The sequence below is a fragment of the Tenrec ecaudatus genome, chromosome 1 (genome assembly GCF_050624435.1).
Source record: "Tenrec ecaudatus isolate mTenEca1 chromosome 1, mTenEca1.hap1, whole genome shotgun sequence".
Taxonomy (NCBI): Eukaryota; Metazoa; Chordata; class Mammalia; order Afrosoricida; family Tenrecidae; genus Tenrec; species Tenrec ecaudatus.
Window position 1 is genome coordinate 25,081,216 of NC_134530.1, and position 15,904 is coordinate 25,097,119.

The 15,904-nt window shown below is 59.7% G+C and overlaps 2 protein-coding genes across 5 annotated transcripts; one reads left to right on the plus strand and one right to left on the minus strand.

The window, feature by feature from the left end:
- Positions 1 to 44: 44 nt before the first annotated feature.
- SDF4 (stromal cell derived factor 4) lies at positions 45 to 11,330 on the minus strand. Of its 4 annotated transcripts, none has more exons than XM_075549638.1 (8): positions 11,173 to 11,298; positions 10,046 to 10,192; positions 8,551 to 8,916; positions 3,507 to 3,643; positions 2,965 to 3,078; positions 1,236 to 1,394; positions 958 to 1,133; positions 45 to 603 (listed from the first exon to the last, which is right to left on the minus strand). In XM_075549638.1, the coding sequence occupies exons 3-8, from the start codon at positions 8,862 to 8,864 to the stop codon at positions 427 to 429; spliced, it is 1,077 nt and encodes a 358-aa protein (XP_075405753.1). In that variant the 5' UTR covers positions 8,865 to 8,916; positions 10,046 to 10,192; positions 11,173 to 11,298; the 3' UTR covers positions 45 to 426. The 4 variants fall into 4 exon arrangements, with proteins under 4 accessions (XP_075405753.1, XP_075405761.1, XP_075405735.1 ...); XM_075549646.1 differs by having other exon boundaries at positions 10,046 to 10,189; positions 11,173 to 11,297; XM_075549620.1 differs by lacking the exon at positions 10,046 to 10,192 and having other exon boundaries at positions 11,173 to 11,330.
- Positions 11,331 to 11,617: 287 nt separating this feature from the next.
- B3GALT6 (beta-1,3-galactosyltransferase 6) lies at positions 11,618 to 13,927 on the plus strand. Its single transcript, XM_075549657.1, has one exon. It carries the CDS (start codon positions 11,648 to 11,650, stop codon positions 12,641 to 12,643), a length of 996 nt encoding a protein of 331 aa, XP_075405772.1. The 5' UTR covers positions 11,618 to 11,647; the 3' UTR covers positions 12,644 to 13,927.
- Positions 13,928 to 15,904: the final 1,977 nt, after the last annotated feature.

A 15,904-nucleotide genomic window follows, 5' to 3' on the forward strand; every position in this document is an offset into this window, starting at 1 on the left:
GCCACACGGTCAAACCCACCACCTTTATAACGACAGAAGCAAGCTGGGAGGAAACAAACAGCTCTATGTTACAGGCGATGAATGACTCCCATCAACAGTGAACGTTGGCATGGCCACATCGCCCAGTGTGGGCGGCACCCACAGGTCTGATGTGTGCTATGCCCAGGCTGGACAGCTGCCTGCTGCCCCACGGCACCTCCCAGTCCCACAGAGGCTCAGGGCACAACCCGCCCTCTCCTCTCAATCTGTTTCTAGAGACGCAGGTGCCGTGCAGGCTCACGGTGCCTCACAGATGCCCCAGGTGGGTCTCAGTGCGAGCAGAGAGCTCTGTGTGGCGAGGGAGACTTGTAGCGATTCAGTCTGGTGGGAAGGGGAGAGGTTCCAAAAGGTGCCACCTGCAGCCACGGCCACGAGGGCGGGGCGGGGTCAGAACTCCTCGTGCACGCTGCGCGCGTAGTCCACCAGCTTGCTGCCCGTGAAGAACTCGCTGTACTTGAGGACCTCCTCGGGCTCCAGGTGCTGGTTCTGGTTCTCGTCGGCGATGGCGATCATCTGCTTGGCCTCATTGAGGGCGTTGTACTCGTTCATGGGGTCCATGTACTCCTGCCATACAGGCCGCCAGGCCGTCAGCGGAGGCCGGAGCTCACCCACCCACTGCCGCCATCAAAGGAATGGAGCCCCACCCCTCCCACCCTCCAGGGCCTGGCTTCCTGGTTCCACACTTCCTGTTCATGCTGGATGGCAACCCTCCTGGGAGAGCCAGGGGCTGTCTGAGCACCCAAACCCCCACAGGGCCTCTTGGAGGCTGAGTCGCTGGGCAGGGCAGCAGTGAGTTCTGGCCCAACTCAATCCACCAGGGACATCTACCCCTCCCCCACCCCAGAGGCCCACCCCAGCATGGTCCTGTGTACCCCATCCCCCACTTGACCCCCCTGCGCCCAGCAGTGGCCCCCTCACCTCCAGCTCCTCTGGGGTCACGATGCCATCATGGTTAGCATCGATCAGCTCCTCAAACTCCCTCTTCCTGTCTTTGACCCAGTTGTCATCGATGTCCTGGGCCTGCTGGTTCTCCACGGTACCCACAGGCAGGGAGATGAACTCGGGCAGAGAGAGCCGCTTGTCACCATCCTGGTCTGCAGGGCAAAGGCACGTAAGCTACTGGGCCCATCGGGGACATCGAGGCAGGCTGTGTACCCCTGGGTCTCAGCGATGTGAAGTGCCGGCCCCTGCCTCACCCAGGTCGCGCACGACCTCCTTGACCATGAACTGCAGCATGCCACGGCTGTGCTCCGGGTGCTGGAAGGACAGGAACTCCTCCTCGGTCAGCAGCAGGTCCGAGGGCGGGTTGTCCGCCTGGTACCAGCGGTCCTTGAGGTTCTCCAGGACTTCCTGTGCTGGGAGGCACCGGCTGTGAGGACCTCAGCCTGCTGTGGGCCGGGCGCTGAGGCGGCCAGACACGGGGCCCACCAGAGGGCTTCAGGGCCAGTGAAGAGTTCCCTCTGAGCCCTCTGTCCGCCCCCCACCCTGGGAGGGGGGATTTCTAGAGCCTGCTAGAAAAATTCCACCAGACCCCGGTGGGAAGGACTGTGAGAAGGAAGACCCTCCCATGCCTCATGAAGACAGACCCTCCGGGAGACCACATGCAGGGGACAGGTGATGGCACGACCCCTCCCTATGTGCCCACAACAGGGCCTGCTGGTCACTCCCCTCCTCCTCCTCCCCTTTCCATGGGGACATCGCCAGTCTTGCACTTCCCATTGTGAAGCTAACGAAAAGTGCCCACCTTCAAGCCGGCCCTGACAGAGCCAGCCAAGGCCCCTCACCTGAACCTGTCTCTCACACCTCGTAGGGAGGGGGCTTCCCAACCTGCTTCTCCTTGGGGTGCCCAGGCCCAGTGGAGTGACTCCCTGCACTGGTAGCCAGGAGAGTCCCCCAACTAGTGTTGGGGCTGTTCTACCCACTCCACCCTCTGCCCTGAGCCCTCCCCAGCCCCACCCCAGGGTCTGCCTGCCAGCCAGAAGCCCTGGCCACTGTCCCCTTGTCACTGCCCCACCCTCTACCACAGAAGGTCCACACCGTGGTGCAGACGGCAGTCACCAGGCTTGAGAGGCAGAAGCCGGGGAGGTGGTGGGGAGGTCTCAGGGGTACGGGGTCCCAGGGCTGCACCCCTGCTGTGTTCCCTGTCCCCAAGCAGTGGCGGTGAGCGTAGAGGCATCCAGGATTGTTTACAGGAGGAGGGAAGGGGATGCCCACTTTGGACGGTTTTCAGGACACCCCAGTTTCTAGATCTGACTGGAGGAACAGTCGAGCGAACTTTCCACAGACTCTCTGAGGACAGCACCCACCCCCACCTCGGGGAAGTGCAGTGCCCACGCTGGGTGTGGCTACCAGACCACGGCTTGGCTCACTAAAGCCAGGGCTGGGGCCCACAGAGCCTGTGAGGCTGGACAGACACCTAGTGGGTGGGGCTGGCACCCTTACGCAGCCCTTGGGCAGCAAGTGTCACAGGCAGTAAGATGGGGTGTGGTAGGGGGGTGTCTTTCCAGGCCCCCGGCTACCAATACCTGTCTGCCATTTAGTCAGCACCTCACACAGCTTCTGGCACTTTCTGCCTCCTCTTCTCTAGAAGCTCAAGCCCCTCCTCCCCACCCCTCACCCCCGAGCACCCCTCCTAGCGCTCTGAGCATCCCAGTGCCATGCCAGCCCCCAGCTGGACCTCCATACTCCAAGTGCAGCCAAGTTGGGTCAGGGCACAGGTCCAGCCGGCGTGCCTGTGGTAGACGTCTGTCCCCGCCATTCCAACACCAACATGTGGTCACACGAGCTGTACCCACACACGTGGGTACTCGTACACACACACACACACACACACACACACACACACACACACGAGGGAGGACCCCGGAGAGGCCTGGGACCCAGAGGTGGGGAGCGGTGGGCCGAGTGGACTGCGCCCAGACTTACTCTCCTCGTCCACCTTCAGGTCCTCATTGTTCTTGATCCTCTCAGCGACCTCTCGCGCGTCGTGGCCCTTGCTGGCCAGGAACTTCACCCGGTACTCGTCCCACGACACTCGGCCTACAGAGGGGCCACAGGCCACAGGCCTCAGGAAGCCAGGGGCCAGCTTCTGAAGAGAGACCCCCAGTTTCCTACGGCCTATTAAACTCCTGGAGCTACAGGTGGCTGGGTGACCAGGCACCAGCTGCCAAGCTCCACATTCCCCTTCAAAATGCAGGAGTTACCTGGAAGTCAGCCTGTGGCTAGTCCTCCCCCCCACTTCCCCCACTGTCTGGATCCAGGGACATCTGAGAGTGGTCCTGCTCCATGCCAACTGGGTGTCCTGCCCTTGCTGAAACGGCCTCAGGGCCCCAACAGGGAGCCAGGACGCTCCCGGGAGCCCACAGGGAACAGGCGGCCCCGGAGGCAGCGGCATGAACTCGGATGTGGTAACTGATGGGCATGCAGACCCCCCCCCCCCCGCCGAGATCCCCACTGCCACCCAGTACCGTCGCCGTCAGGGTCCACGGCTCGGAAGTGCAGTTTGTTCTCGCGTACGGCCTCCTGGAAGTGCTCGGCCGTCTTCTCCATGATCCAGCGCTGCATCTCCTTGGCGCTGATCCGGCGGTCGGCGTTCACATCCACCCTGCGGGGATGGGTGGGCCTGTCAGCCTGGCCACCAGCTGCCCACCCCACGGGTGCAAAGTGTGGACAACGGTAGCTGCAAGGGATGTGGGCCTTCTCCATCTCCAGGAGGCAAGCCGGCAGGTAAGTGGGCCCTCCCTACCAGCCACTGGGCCGCAGGCTGGCTGTCATACCAACCACAGTGTCACCCAGCTGCTACTGTCCTATCCCAGTCCCAGTTCTCTATCTTCCTCTGTGATCACATGAAGCCACCCCGACACACGTGAATTCACAGGGTTTGGAAAAGAGTGACTTGAAGACCAAAGTCATGTTCTGGGGACACAGCATGACACGTGGCCAGTTCAGGGTTCCTCGGGGGCGGGGGGCAGCCATACCCGCTACGTCCCTAAATGCCACACATCACTATAGGGCGCCTCGAATACCCAGCAGCACCTCCAGCTCCACAGGGCACTGGGCCCAGGCGAGCTCCCTGCAACAGCATGGTCCCTGTCTCCCCAAGGGAAGGGCACGCGGGGCAACGGGCTGACAGCCACCTCAGCCACACACAGCAGGCACAGCAGATGGTCTCCCCACATTCCCACATAAACATGGGACGCTGGGCTCGGCCGGGAGTCAAAGCACCACAAACGCAAACACGCGTGCACAGGAAACAGGTGTGTCCAAGAGGTGTGGTGGCTGGAAAGAACCATGAACTCACAGAACTGCAGGCCCCGCCCCCAGACCTGGTTCTCCGCAGCTTCTCAGAGCACACACTCCGACCGGAAGGGCATGGTGAGCCGGGCCATCTCCCACAACAAGGTCCGGGAGGGTGTTCCGGGAGAAGAGGAGGGCTGCCACGGGTCACCACTGGGCAGCGTGGCCCATGTGACCTACGGGAGCACAGCTATGCCAGCAAGAGAAGGGCCTCCTGACAGAGGAAGTGCAGAAGCCATGGGTGATGCCTGAAGAGTCTGGTTGTGTGCTAACCACAAGGTCAGCAGTTCGAGAGCGCTGGCCGCTCCATGGGAGAAAGTTGAAACTTTCTATTCCTGTAAGGATTTAGTCTTGGACACCCCACAGGGACAATTCTACCTTACTGTGGAGGGTCACTGTGAGTCAGAATCACTGCCATAGCAGGGAGGTAGTGGCCACCCCCACAGGACATGGGGCTCACCTCCCATCTGGCAAGGCTGGGTAGGGGTCAGCAACTGCTCCCAAAGCCAGGGAAAAGGGGAGGACATGACCATAACCAAGTACTGGTCACATGAGGGTGCCCTGCACCCCAATGTCAGGCAATGAAGAGTCCTCCCCCTGGGGGCCTTTCTCCTTTCTCCCATAACCCTCTGTTCTAGCCTCATCTGGAGCAAACAACGCCGAGCCCGGGCTAGCACCCTGAAGGGAGTGTGAGAAGCTTTGGGCCGGAGGAGCCTCTGGGGACCGAACACTGAATGTATGGAGTCCCTAATGGGGTCCCTGCTGGAGCAGGAATCGATCTCAGTGGAGAAGCCTAAATCTGAGTGGGTCTGGAGGGAGCCAGCTAGGATGTTCTACCTGGGCACCCAGGCTGAACTGAGTCAGAAGGTCCCCACAGAGCCAAGCTTCCACTATCTTGCCCTGCCCTCTGCCCCACAACCCTGCCCCAGACCTACGGAACTAGCCCCTGCTCCGGGTCACCAAGCCTGGCCCTGCCCAGGATTGGACACATGCCAGCAGGAGGGCAGCACAGGGTCAGTGTGGCCGGATCTCACCTCCAGCCCCATTGAAAGCCCATGCTGCTCCCCAGGTCCAGGGCAGGTCTGTACGCCTGGGCATCTTGAGGCACTGGAAAGGTGGGGAGCTCTAGGGCACCCTCCCTATATACATCAGGACCCCAAAACTCTCTAAACAAGGTCCCTTTCTCTCAGTTTCCTTCTCCCTCTGACCCCCAGGAAGCCATGGAGCCCGGCAGGTGGACGCACCGAGGGTCTGCAGAGGCTGAGTGCCCAGAGGCAGAGGCAGCTCCTAGAGAAGCAATGAGCTCCATCACGAAGGCCTAGGAAAGGCATCACTGCCCCCTGCTGGCCGTCTGAGACTTGTGGCAGGGAAACCCCCTGCGGGAAGTTCCAGCCACAGGCGCCCAGGCGAGGTCAGGAACCCAAGGCATTTCCTATGAAAACTGCAGGACCTTTTCTATTATGATTGAACTACTGAATTATGTGATGTGTGGATTAAATGCCAATACAACTGTTTAAATAACAAAACTGAAGGATGTCTCTGGGAAGGGCACCATGTGCACAGCGCACCCCCTCCTCTGGTCCCCCACCCCTTCTCAACACGTCCTCCTGGCTCCTCCCACCCTTTCCTCCCAGGTTCCCTGACACCCATGCCTCTGGGACCCCTCCCGCTTGTGCCCCACAGTCCCAAGGCTCCTACCCCCAGCACCTCTTCTCCCTGATGCACTTGGTGTTCCGTCCACACGCGGTCCATCCGACCTAGACCTCCTCTGCAGATATCCACACCCACCACCTCCAGCCTGCAGGCCCTGCCACTCTCAGCGGGTACCCACCAGAGTGCCAGGCAGCTCGGGTCAAATCTGGACATTTACTTACAATCCCCCAACCCATGAGCCAAGTCAGCTGTTCCATTTCAGACCATGTCTGGGGACCCCGACTGTGCCACAGCTGCCACACCAGCCTGACTCCACTCTTCACCCGCTCTGCCAGATGCACCCAAGCCAGACAAGGACGCACGCCTGGATGGAGGCCGGAGGTTGGGTTCTCACAGCTTTTCCAGCGAGGCAGCCCCATACCAACCCCACCCCACCTAGCGGCCCTCGTCCCTGTGCACTGCCCTCCCCGGGTTCCCAACAGCACTCCCATCCCCCTTGGCCTTGGTCCCTACTGGTTACAAGACCTGCGCATGTGTACACCAGAAAGCCAGGCCCGGGAGCAGCGATGGTCACGGGGCACCCTGGGCCTGCATGTGTCAGAGGCAGTGTGGGAAGCCAGGGATGATGTCACACCCACCCACCCACCGGTCAACTCCCGCCACTAACCTCCATGTGGCACAGCAGCCCAATGCTCTCCTGGGCAAGTGGGGCAGGGGCTTGTAAGCGGGAAAGGAAGGCTCGCTGTAAAACATGGGCAACGGCTATCAAAAGATACAGCGTCTGGGACCTTAAAGGCTTGAAGGTAAACAAGTGGCCATCTAGCTCATGAGCAACAAAGTCCACATGGAAGAAGCACACCAGCCTGTGTGATCATGAGGTGTCGATGGGATCAGGTATCAGGCATCAAAGAACAAAAAATCCTATCATTGTAAATGAAGGGGAGTGCAGAGTGGGGACCCAAAGCCCATCTGTAGGCAACTGGACATCCCTTTACTGAAGGGTCACGGGGAGGAGACGAGCCAGTCATGGTGCAGCATAGCAACGATGAAACATACAACTTTCCTCTAGTTCTTAAATGCTTCCTCCCCCCACTATCAGGATCCCAATTCTACCTTACAAATCCGGATGGACCAGAGGATGTACACTGGTACAGACAGGAACTGGAAACACAGAGAATACAGGACAGATGATCCCTTCTGGACCAGTATTGAGAGTGGTGGTACTGGGAGGGTGGAGGGAAGGTGGGGTAGAAAGGGGGAACTGATCACAAGGATCTCCATATAACCCTCTCCCTGGGGGACGGACAACAGAAAAGTGGGTGATAGGAGGCATTGGACAGTGTAAGACATGACAAAATAATAATCTACAAGTTGTCAAGGGAGAGGTGGAAAATGAGGAGCTGATATCAGGACTCAAGTAGAAAGCAAATGTTTTGAGAATGATGATGGCAACAAATGTTCAAATGTGCTTGATACAATGGATGGATGGCTTGTGGTAAGAGTTGTACGAGTCCCCAATAAAGTGATTTTTTAAAATAAGTAGGTAACGCGCGGGGGAGAAGAGCGAAAGGAGAAGCGCTAGCTGCTCTGACTGCATGCAGGTTAGGGAAGAGCAAGCCCAGCCACGGTCGGACAGACGGCTTCAGACAGACACCGGGCATTCGGCTGAGGTCATCTAGAATGCCGCCCCAGCCAGGGCTCCGTAACTGCACGCTCGGGAACGGACCAGAAACCCCCAAAGGCATGCCATACCAACCCCACACGGACCCCGAGAAGCCACCCAGCGCTCCCGGCAGGAGTTTCACTAATCCCAACAACAGGAGAGTCTCAGGCAGCAGCTCCAATATGAGCAACGGGATTTCTGACTTTTTGCTGGCGCAGAAAGCTGGCAGAAAAGAGGACGTGTTGATAGTAACACGTTTCATAAAAGCTGCGCCAGCGCATGCCTGTGCTCGGGGAAGAGCCTGGGAACCTGCTAGCCCTGGAGCTCTGGGGGCTGCTCACCCGAGGGAGGTTCGTACTTGTTTCATGGGACAGATAGCTCCGAGTAGCTCAGCTCCCTGGCTGGGGGTGTGGTGTTGGGGGTAGGGGGGCTGTTTACAGCCACAGAGAAAAGGGGGCTTCTGGGGTTGGCAGAGCTCCATCACATGGTGCTGTACCCCTCTCAGATGCCTCGGGTCCAGCTAACAGCTGGGCAGCCAGCCTGTATGGGCTCCTACCCTCCGAATACCTAATCGGTGGACAAACCAAGACTCCGTCCAAACCCATGATTCTTGTCTAATCCCCGTTGGCCAAAAGCAGCCGCAGCAGCACCCCTGGGGTACCCTTCCCCAAGCCCAGAGCGCATGCTGTTCCACCCATCCCCAGAGCCTTCCTGACCTCTCCTTACGCAGCCTGTCCTCCCCCTACTCTGTCTGCTCTCTGCCCCTCTGTGCCCTAGCTGGGGCAAAGGGCCTGGGTTAGCGAAGACGAGGGAGTCCCCAGGTCCCCCGCAGAGAGAGGGATCCTGAGTCCAAGCAAGGGTAGGCTCAGCCCCCACGGCTGTCCACGCCCCAGACCTACTTGGAGAAGATGACCATCAGCTTCCTCCGGCTCCGCCGCGGCTCCAAGTCCTCCTGGAATTCCTCTCGGGCCTTGCCCAAGAAGACCTCCTGGTGGAATTCCTTGTTGAGGTGCCCATCCATCTCCATCTTCACCCCGTTCAGGTGGTCCGGGGGCAGGATCTCGTTCTCTCCCCTGTTGGGCGCCCTCTCCCGGCTGGCCGAGTGGTTGGCGGGTCGTGTAGACACCAGGAGGAACATGCCCAGGAAGCAAAGGCAGCACAAGGCGCCACTGCAGGGGGAGGCCAGCCCGGACACCATGGCCCCGCGGGACATCACTGGCAGCCGGCCGTAACAGCGCAGGAGGGCCTGTAGGTATGGGCAGAGTCTGTAGAGGAGGGAGGGCACAGGAGGGGGCCCGAGAGGATCAGAACTGGTGGAAATGTCCCATCTGCAGTGGGGGAGGGCCCCAAAGAGAGAGAGGTCCTGAGGGGTCCCCACCCAATGGGACCTCAGCAGAAGGCTCTCTGAAGGTGCTGTTCTGTCCTCCACAGCAGGGAACCCACCCCAACTTAGATAACACTGCCTGGTGGTGTAATGGCTACACTATGGGCTGTGAATCACAAGGTCAGCAGTTCAAAACCACCAGCCGCTCTGCAGGAGAGACAGAGCTTTCTATTCCAGTAACGAGTTAGTCTCGCAAGCACACAGAGGCAGTTCTACCCTGTCCTATGGGGTCACGATGGGTTGGTTTCAATTCTATGGCAGTGAGCCTCTTTCCCAGGGTCCCCAAGCTGAAGGCCCCACCCAGCCCCATCAAGGCCAGGACAGGCAGTCCCCTAAAGGCCTGTTCATCTCCCCGGGGCTGGCCCATAAAGGCTTGGTCAGTACTCACTACTGTCTCACCAAAGTCACGCTGATGAGTGCCCAGGTCAATGGAAGTTCATGTTCACATAGGAACACAGGGCCAGGGCTCCCAAGGTCTCATGCCCCACCATGCCCAGGGTCTCAGCTTCAAAGACAGGCAGAGACGCCTCATCCCCAATAGCTTCCCAAGAAGGGATCCACCTTCCCAAGAAATTCTGCCTCCCCTCTACTCCTAGTGGTTTCCTCATTCTCTAAGGTTCCTCAGGGAGTGGTCTCGGGATGCTGTCTGTAGCTCTGGCTATGCCCAAAAGGAATTCTCTGTCCCTGGGAAAGAGGCCCCAGGCTGCCTGTCCTTCCGGCTCAGCTACAGGCCCTGCAGGTGGGCACACAGCCAGTAGGGGTGGGAGCAGTGGGTCTCCCTGGCCTGCACACCCAAACAGCACCACTGGCCTCCCTGCCCTGGGTGGCAGCATGTCCTGCAGCGCCAACCCCTCAGCATGCCATCTTCTCATCCCAAATGTCTGTGATGGCTCTTGCTCTCTGGGGGGTCCAGACCACACGTGGGGGGTGAGGGGTGGCCCTCCAAGAGACGTCTGTGTCCCTCTTCCAAGGAAGCCTGTCCTTTACCCCCCTCCACACACAGTACCCACCTCTCCCTAAGCCTGTCTGTGGGGACCACTAGGGACTGCCCCCTAGCAGGTGACCCATCACCCCCTTCAGTCCGCGGGCCGAGCACTTCAACCGCTGCATCTCCCGGCTCCTCAGTTCCTACCGAGCGGTTGACAAGTCCTTGACTGCTGGGTGGGAATTGAAGAGGGGGCGGGGACAGGTTGGAGACTCAGTTCAGAATGTCCAGCGGCAGCAGGGGTTATGTTTCAAACCACCCCCAACCCCTCCCTGGGCTTTTGGAACCAGGATGTTCTGGTGATTAAGAAGTCAAAAGTTCATTCTAAAAGCCTTTTTGTTACCAGTTGCAACTGAGTAACAGCTGCCCCTGACTGAGCAGATATTGTTGGAGGGCTGTCGGTCGGGATTTTCCCATCTTCCCAGACCCTAGTCATGAGGGCTCATGGCCCATACGCTTAAGCCAGGTGGTGCGCAGGCTTAAGCGCTGCTTGAGCTGTCGGCCACTCGGAGGGAGACAGTGGAAATGCACAGCCTTGGTAACCGGCCGGCGGTTAGTTCTCCCTGCAGCCCACAGGGCCCAAGTCAGAATCCACTCCCAGAAGTGGGTGTGGACCCATTATACACACGAAGAAAGAAACGGTCCTAGCTGTTAAATGCCAGAGTCCACAGCTCGCTCCCCTGACCTCTGTAACACTTGACTGACCAGGAGGATGGCCTGGCGCCCGTCGGTGGGAAGCGAGTAACAGGCCCCGGCAGAAGGGCTGGGGGTCCCGGCCGGGAACTCCACCAGCTCCACGGCAAAGCGGCAGTTGCACACGGGAAAAACTATCCGGGGGCCCAGGGCCCACCGTCCCAGGCCGGGGAGCAGGGGCTGCGGGGCCTGGGTGACGTCTCCAGGGCACCCCGGTGACAGCCCTCCATTTCCCTGCCGAGAGGCAGCCAGTGCAATGGCTGAAGGCCACAGGTCATCGCCCCTCCTCGGCCGCCCCGACGGGCGAACGGACCGAAGCGGACGATGACCCCTAGCACAGGGCGAGCGGCGGCAGCGCCCACAGCTGCGGCCCTCGGCCTCCGTCTCCCTCTCCTGGGTCGACAAGGAGGCGCGTCTCGAGGACACGCGACTCAGGAGCCGCCCGGGGCCCTCACTCACCGGCTTCCTCCTTGACCGGGATAAAAACCGGGGAGCCGGAGCGCCTGTGACGCCTCAAACGGGACTCGCCTCAGGCCGCAGCCATCTTTCTTCCGGGAAAAGGCGGGCCGCGGGGTGGTACCGGGTCACTGCGAGGGCGCGGGCGCCACCATCTTCCTTCCGGGCGGAAGCGGCCGCTGCCCAGGTGGACCAATGACGGGTGGGTGCGGGGCCACGTGACGTCCGGGCGGACTCCGGCCCTCGTCAGCCCCGACCGCCCCGCGCCGAGCATTCCGGGCTTGGGGTGCCTCCGGTCCCCGCGAGGGGCACGGGCCGTGTCCGTTGGCGCTCCGCCACCTCGAGAGACTCGGATCCAGGGGGGGGGGGGGGCGGGGTGCCGAGGCGCGCGCGCTCCGAGACTCTGCGCACGCGCGGCGCCTGCGGCGTCTGCGCCTGCGCGTTCGCGCCCGCCGCTGCTGGCTGCGCCGGGGGTATCATGAAGCTGCTGCGCCGGGCGTGGCGGCACCGGACTGCGCTCGGCCTGGGCGGCCTGGCGCTCTGCGGCGCCACCCTGCTCTACCTGGCGCGCTGCGCGGTCGAGGGGCCGCGGCCGGCGCGCTCCCCGCCGCCCCTGGGGCCCGCCGCCCGCCCCGCCCCCGCCGCGGCCCTCCTGGCGGTGCTGGTGGCCAGCGCACCTAGGGCCGCCGAGCGGCGCAGCATTGCCCGCAGCACGTGGTTGACGGCTGCGCGGCGCGGAGGTGCTGGTGACGTGTGGTCGCGCTTTGCCGTGGGCACGGCCGGTCTGGGCCCCGACGAGCTTCTAGCTCTGGAGCGCGAGCAGGCGCGCCATGGCGACCTCCTGCTGCTGCCCGCGCTGCGCGACTCCTACGAGAACCTGACGGCCAAGGTGCTGGCCATGCTGACCTGGCTCGACGAGCACGTGGCCTTTGAGTTTGTCCTCAAGGCGGACGACGACTCCTTCGTGCGCCTGGACACCATGGTGGCCGAACTGCGCGCACGCGACCCACCACGCCGCCGCCGCCTCTACTGGGGCTTTTTCTCGGGCCGTGGCCGCGTGAAGCCCGGGGGGCGGTGGCGGGAGAGTGCCTGGCAGCTCTGCGACTACTACCTGCCCTACGCCCTAGGCGGGGGCTACGTACTCTCCGCAGACCTGGTGCACTACCTGCGCCTCAGCCGCGAGTACCTGCGCGCGTGGCACAGCGAGGACGTGTCACTTGGCGCCTGGCTGGCCCCCGTGGACGTGCAGCGGGAGCACGACCCGCGCTTCGACACCGAGTACAAGTCCCGTGGCTGCAGCAACCAGTACCTGGTGACGCACAAGCAGAGCCTGGAGGACATGCTAGAGAAGCATCAGACGCTGACGCGGGAGGGCCGCCTGTGCAAGGAGGAGGTGCGGCTGCGCCTCTCCTACATCTACGACTGGTCGGCACCCCCCTCGCAGTGCTGCCAGAGGAAGGAGGGCATCCCCTGAACCTCTGCCGGCCGCCAAGCAACCACCGCAAACAGGTGTTTGAGTCTTGAAGCGCCTGATAGACCAGCGCCCTCCGCGGGTGCCACTCGCAAGGAGGGTTATGGGGGTTTGCGGGTCATGAAGTCAAAGCAGAGGAGGCTTTGGGAACACCCCTTAAGGGCTCGGGTGACGCGGACAGGTTCTGGCCAGTTTTCCACGCTGCGTCCTGGGGGATCTGGTGCATACAGTGAGTAATGGTGCTTGCGGACGGACGCCAATGCATCCCTGAGCAGCACCTAGCCCCCACCTCCAGCTGCCGCACCCAGGAGAACCCCTGGGGGACAGCACAGCACGTCGCTGCGGTGACTTCTATTGTAGCCCATCTGGGCCAAGGGGATGCTGGGCTCTGGGTGAGAAACGCCCGGTAGGGACCAGGGGGTTCCCAGAAGCTGGAGCTGGCAACCCTTGCAGAACCTGCACCAAAAGAATCGATTGGTGTAGCTGGGGCTACGTCCTGTACCCGTCACACTCACCATCCCCTCAGACCAACCTGAGCCGCGCACCTCCCGGACTGCCCACCTGCAAGCCCAAACGGCTTTTGCCAAAAAGAATCATCATTTCATCAGCATTGCCTGTCAGTATAAATCTTAAGACTGGAGTAAGGTTTTCTAGGAAGTTGTTTCACTGGTAGTTTGGTCCGTGTGTCTCCCTCAAGTATATGTGTTGTAAATAGAATCAGATGTCCATCTGTAATTTATTGATAAAGATTATAAGTTTGGATAGATAGGCATTTGAACGGAGTGGTGGGTGGGTCTCAGTATTTTCCCCCATTATTTAAGAGACGACTTTCCTGTCCGAACTCTGAATTTGTGACTTCGTCTGTTTCTAGAACTTGAGCTGTAGGCCTGGTGGCTGCGGGTCTGTTTAAACTTGAAAGAATGCAACAACCCTTCTCGTTTCTCTTTCAAGTTTACACATAAATCCTGTCCAGTGTCTCCTTCTGAAAAAGATTCCTTTTAAGGCCTCCTTGTGGAGTACTGGACGGTCAGGACCCGCGTCGATCACAAAGGGCAAGCATTTCTCGTTGGATTCCGGGCCCAAGTTCCAAAAATCTGAACTCTGCGGCGTGTTGATGAGCTTTCCCAAGTTCTGGCTTAAGAAAACAGCCTTCGCTGGCAGGCGCTGGGAGCCGTGTTCCGCCTGGCCGACCATCTCACACACTCAGACATCCTCAGAAGCCCTGGAGCCCAGTGACTTTGTTTCTTTTATTTATTATTTATTTTTTAATTAAATGTGAAACGTGAATGTTGTGGTCAGTACGAACGTCCAGTCAGGTGGCTCCGGGAGCAATCAGAGAGCAGGCCCCTCGCAGCCCCCGTGCGGTGGGGGACTTCTGGGTGCCTTTGTATGCAGACCTGGGCGCGGGATTTCTGGCTGGGTAGCCTGGCCTGGATTTCCTGCCCCAGTCTTTGTATTCCCACTGGCGCCGTTTATCTCCCTTCCCGACAAAAGATGTAAGGACCACGTGGTCTTGGCTTGCTCAGCCATGTGAATGGGGCCACCCGAGTTCCGATTTGCCTGTTCCACAGCCTGTCCTTCCACATTCGCAGACTGGGAGCGTGAGATGACGTCTGAGGAGTCTTTGTTTAGAGGCAAAGGAAGATCTGGAACACACCTTTCTTACCACGAGTCTCAGGAAAGCTCTGGGCGGCAAAAAAGTTGGCAGGCAGGTCTTTTAATCTGTGGTAGGCACTCTTCCCACCTCTGTTCAGGAGCATCTAATGACAAGAGGGGAACTGTCTCTAAGGAGCCCTGATGGCGCTGTGGATCAGCTGTTGGCCTACTAACCAAAAGGTCAGCTGTTCAAACCCACCTGCCATCTCAGAAGAAAGATGAGGTTAACTGCTCCTGTAAAGAGTTTACTGCCTCAGAAACCTCATCCAGGGTCCCTATGAGTCGGCATCTACTTATTGGACACTGGGTTGGCTTTGGTTTTGATGGAGGCCCCTGTTGGCCATCTGAGAGCCCAGACTAATGGCCCAGGACTGGGGTACCAAGGTAAATGGACAGAGTCCTGCTTCATTCCCCAGGGAGTGCCAATAACGGCAAGGTCCCAGGTACCATGCCAACCATTTGTACCCAGAATACCTGGTTAATCCTCAGAATAGCTTAGGGAGCTGGTACATTCACCTCTCCATTTTTCAGCTAAGGAAATGGGTACAGGGTCAGGAGTCAGACTGGACTCCCAAATAGCTCCTTATCCCAACCCAATTCTGCCAGAGTTATTTCTTTGTCTTAAAATTTTTTTATTGCCATAGAATTTACTTATCATTTAATTCAGTAGTTCAAGCCATATTAAGAAGAGGTGTTCCATCATCAGTTTTGCCGGAGCTATTTCTCTGGGAGTCAGCCCCCTCCCCCACCATGGAAAATGGGGTCCAAGATCCCTTTCGTGGGGACTTTGAAGTGCCCATGCGCACGCTTGGCAATTGTTTAGGAAACAAATATAAGGTACAGTTTATAGTACAGAAGAAGAAGGATCCTGACCTAGTGGCGTAAGGATATTGTGGGGCCTTTGCATGCTTTAGGACGAGGTTGAACCATAGGAAATTGCCAACGTGTAGTTACTGTGACTCACGAAAATGGCCGTTTCCTATTGTCCTGCCTAAAACGATATCTCTCTAAACCACAGCCTGATCCAGGCCTGCACAGGGCGCCGAGGAGCTGGAAGGGGCCCCCTGAGGGAGGGCCCTAGGAGTGGAGTATTGTGGGTAGTGATTGTCAGTGCCACTGTCCGGATAGTGACAGTAGTGACCACCACCCACCCCTTCCCTGGAGGGACCCACAGTTGCCCACTCCTCCTTGACCCTAGAGACAGACTGGGCACCCCAGAGCCAGGGGTCATGGGAAGATGCTGAAAGGCCCAGACTCCTGGGGGACAGTGCCCAAGATGCCCTGAAGCCACATCTCACCAACTCCTCAGTGCTCTGCTTCTCGGAGCCCAGCAGCTGGCTTCCTTCCAGTGAACCTGCACTGGGCTGTGCAGGCATCTCCCTCTGCCCCCTGAGCCACCACCCCGCCCACACATCCTCAGGAGTTGGAAACAAAGTTTTGTCCAAGATAGGCCACTGCCTTCCCAGGGTCGCTCTAAGCCCACTCACGGCAGCTTCTGCCACGGCCCTGCCGCCTCAGCCAGGATCTCACCAGCACCTGCCGCCACCTTCCCGAAGGCTGACCCCTTGGCAGGTGCCAGGGGCTCCTCCAGCCCACCTGACCCCCACC

Bases quoted from the DNA above. Each gene is read 5' to 3' on its own strand.
- SDF4 (XM_075549620.1), bottom strand. From the start codon at position 8,864: ATGTCCCGCGGGGCCATGGTGTCCGGGCTGGCCTCCCCCTGCAGTGGC. The intron at 3,644-8,550 runs GTAGGTCTGGGG...CCATCCCCGCAG, and splicing joins CTGATGGTCATCTTCTCCAA to GGTGGATGTGAACGCCGACC. The intron at 1,134-1,235 runs GTGAGGCAGGGG...TTTGCCCTGCAG, and splicing joins GGAGGTCGTGCGCGACCTGG to ACCAGGATGGTGACAAGCGG.
- B3GALT6 (XM_075549657.1), top strand. From the start codon at position 11,648: ATGAAGCTGCTGCGCCGGGCGTGGCGGCACCGGACTGCGCTCGGCCTG.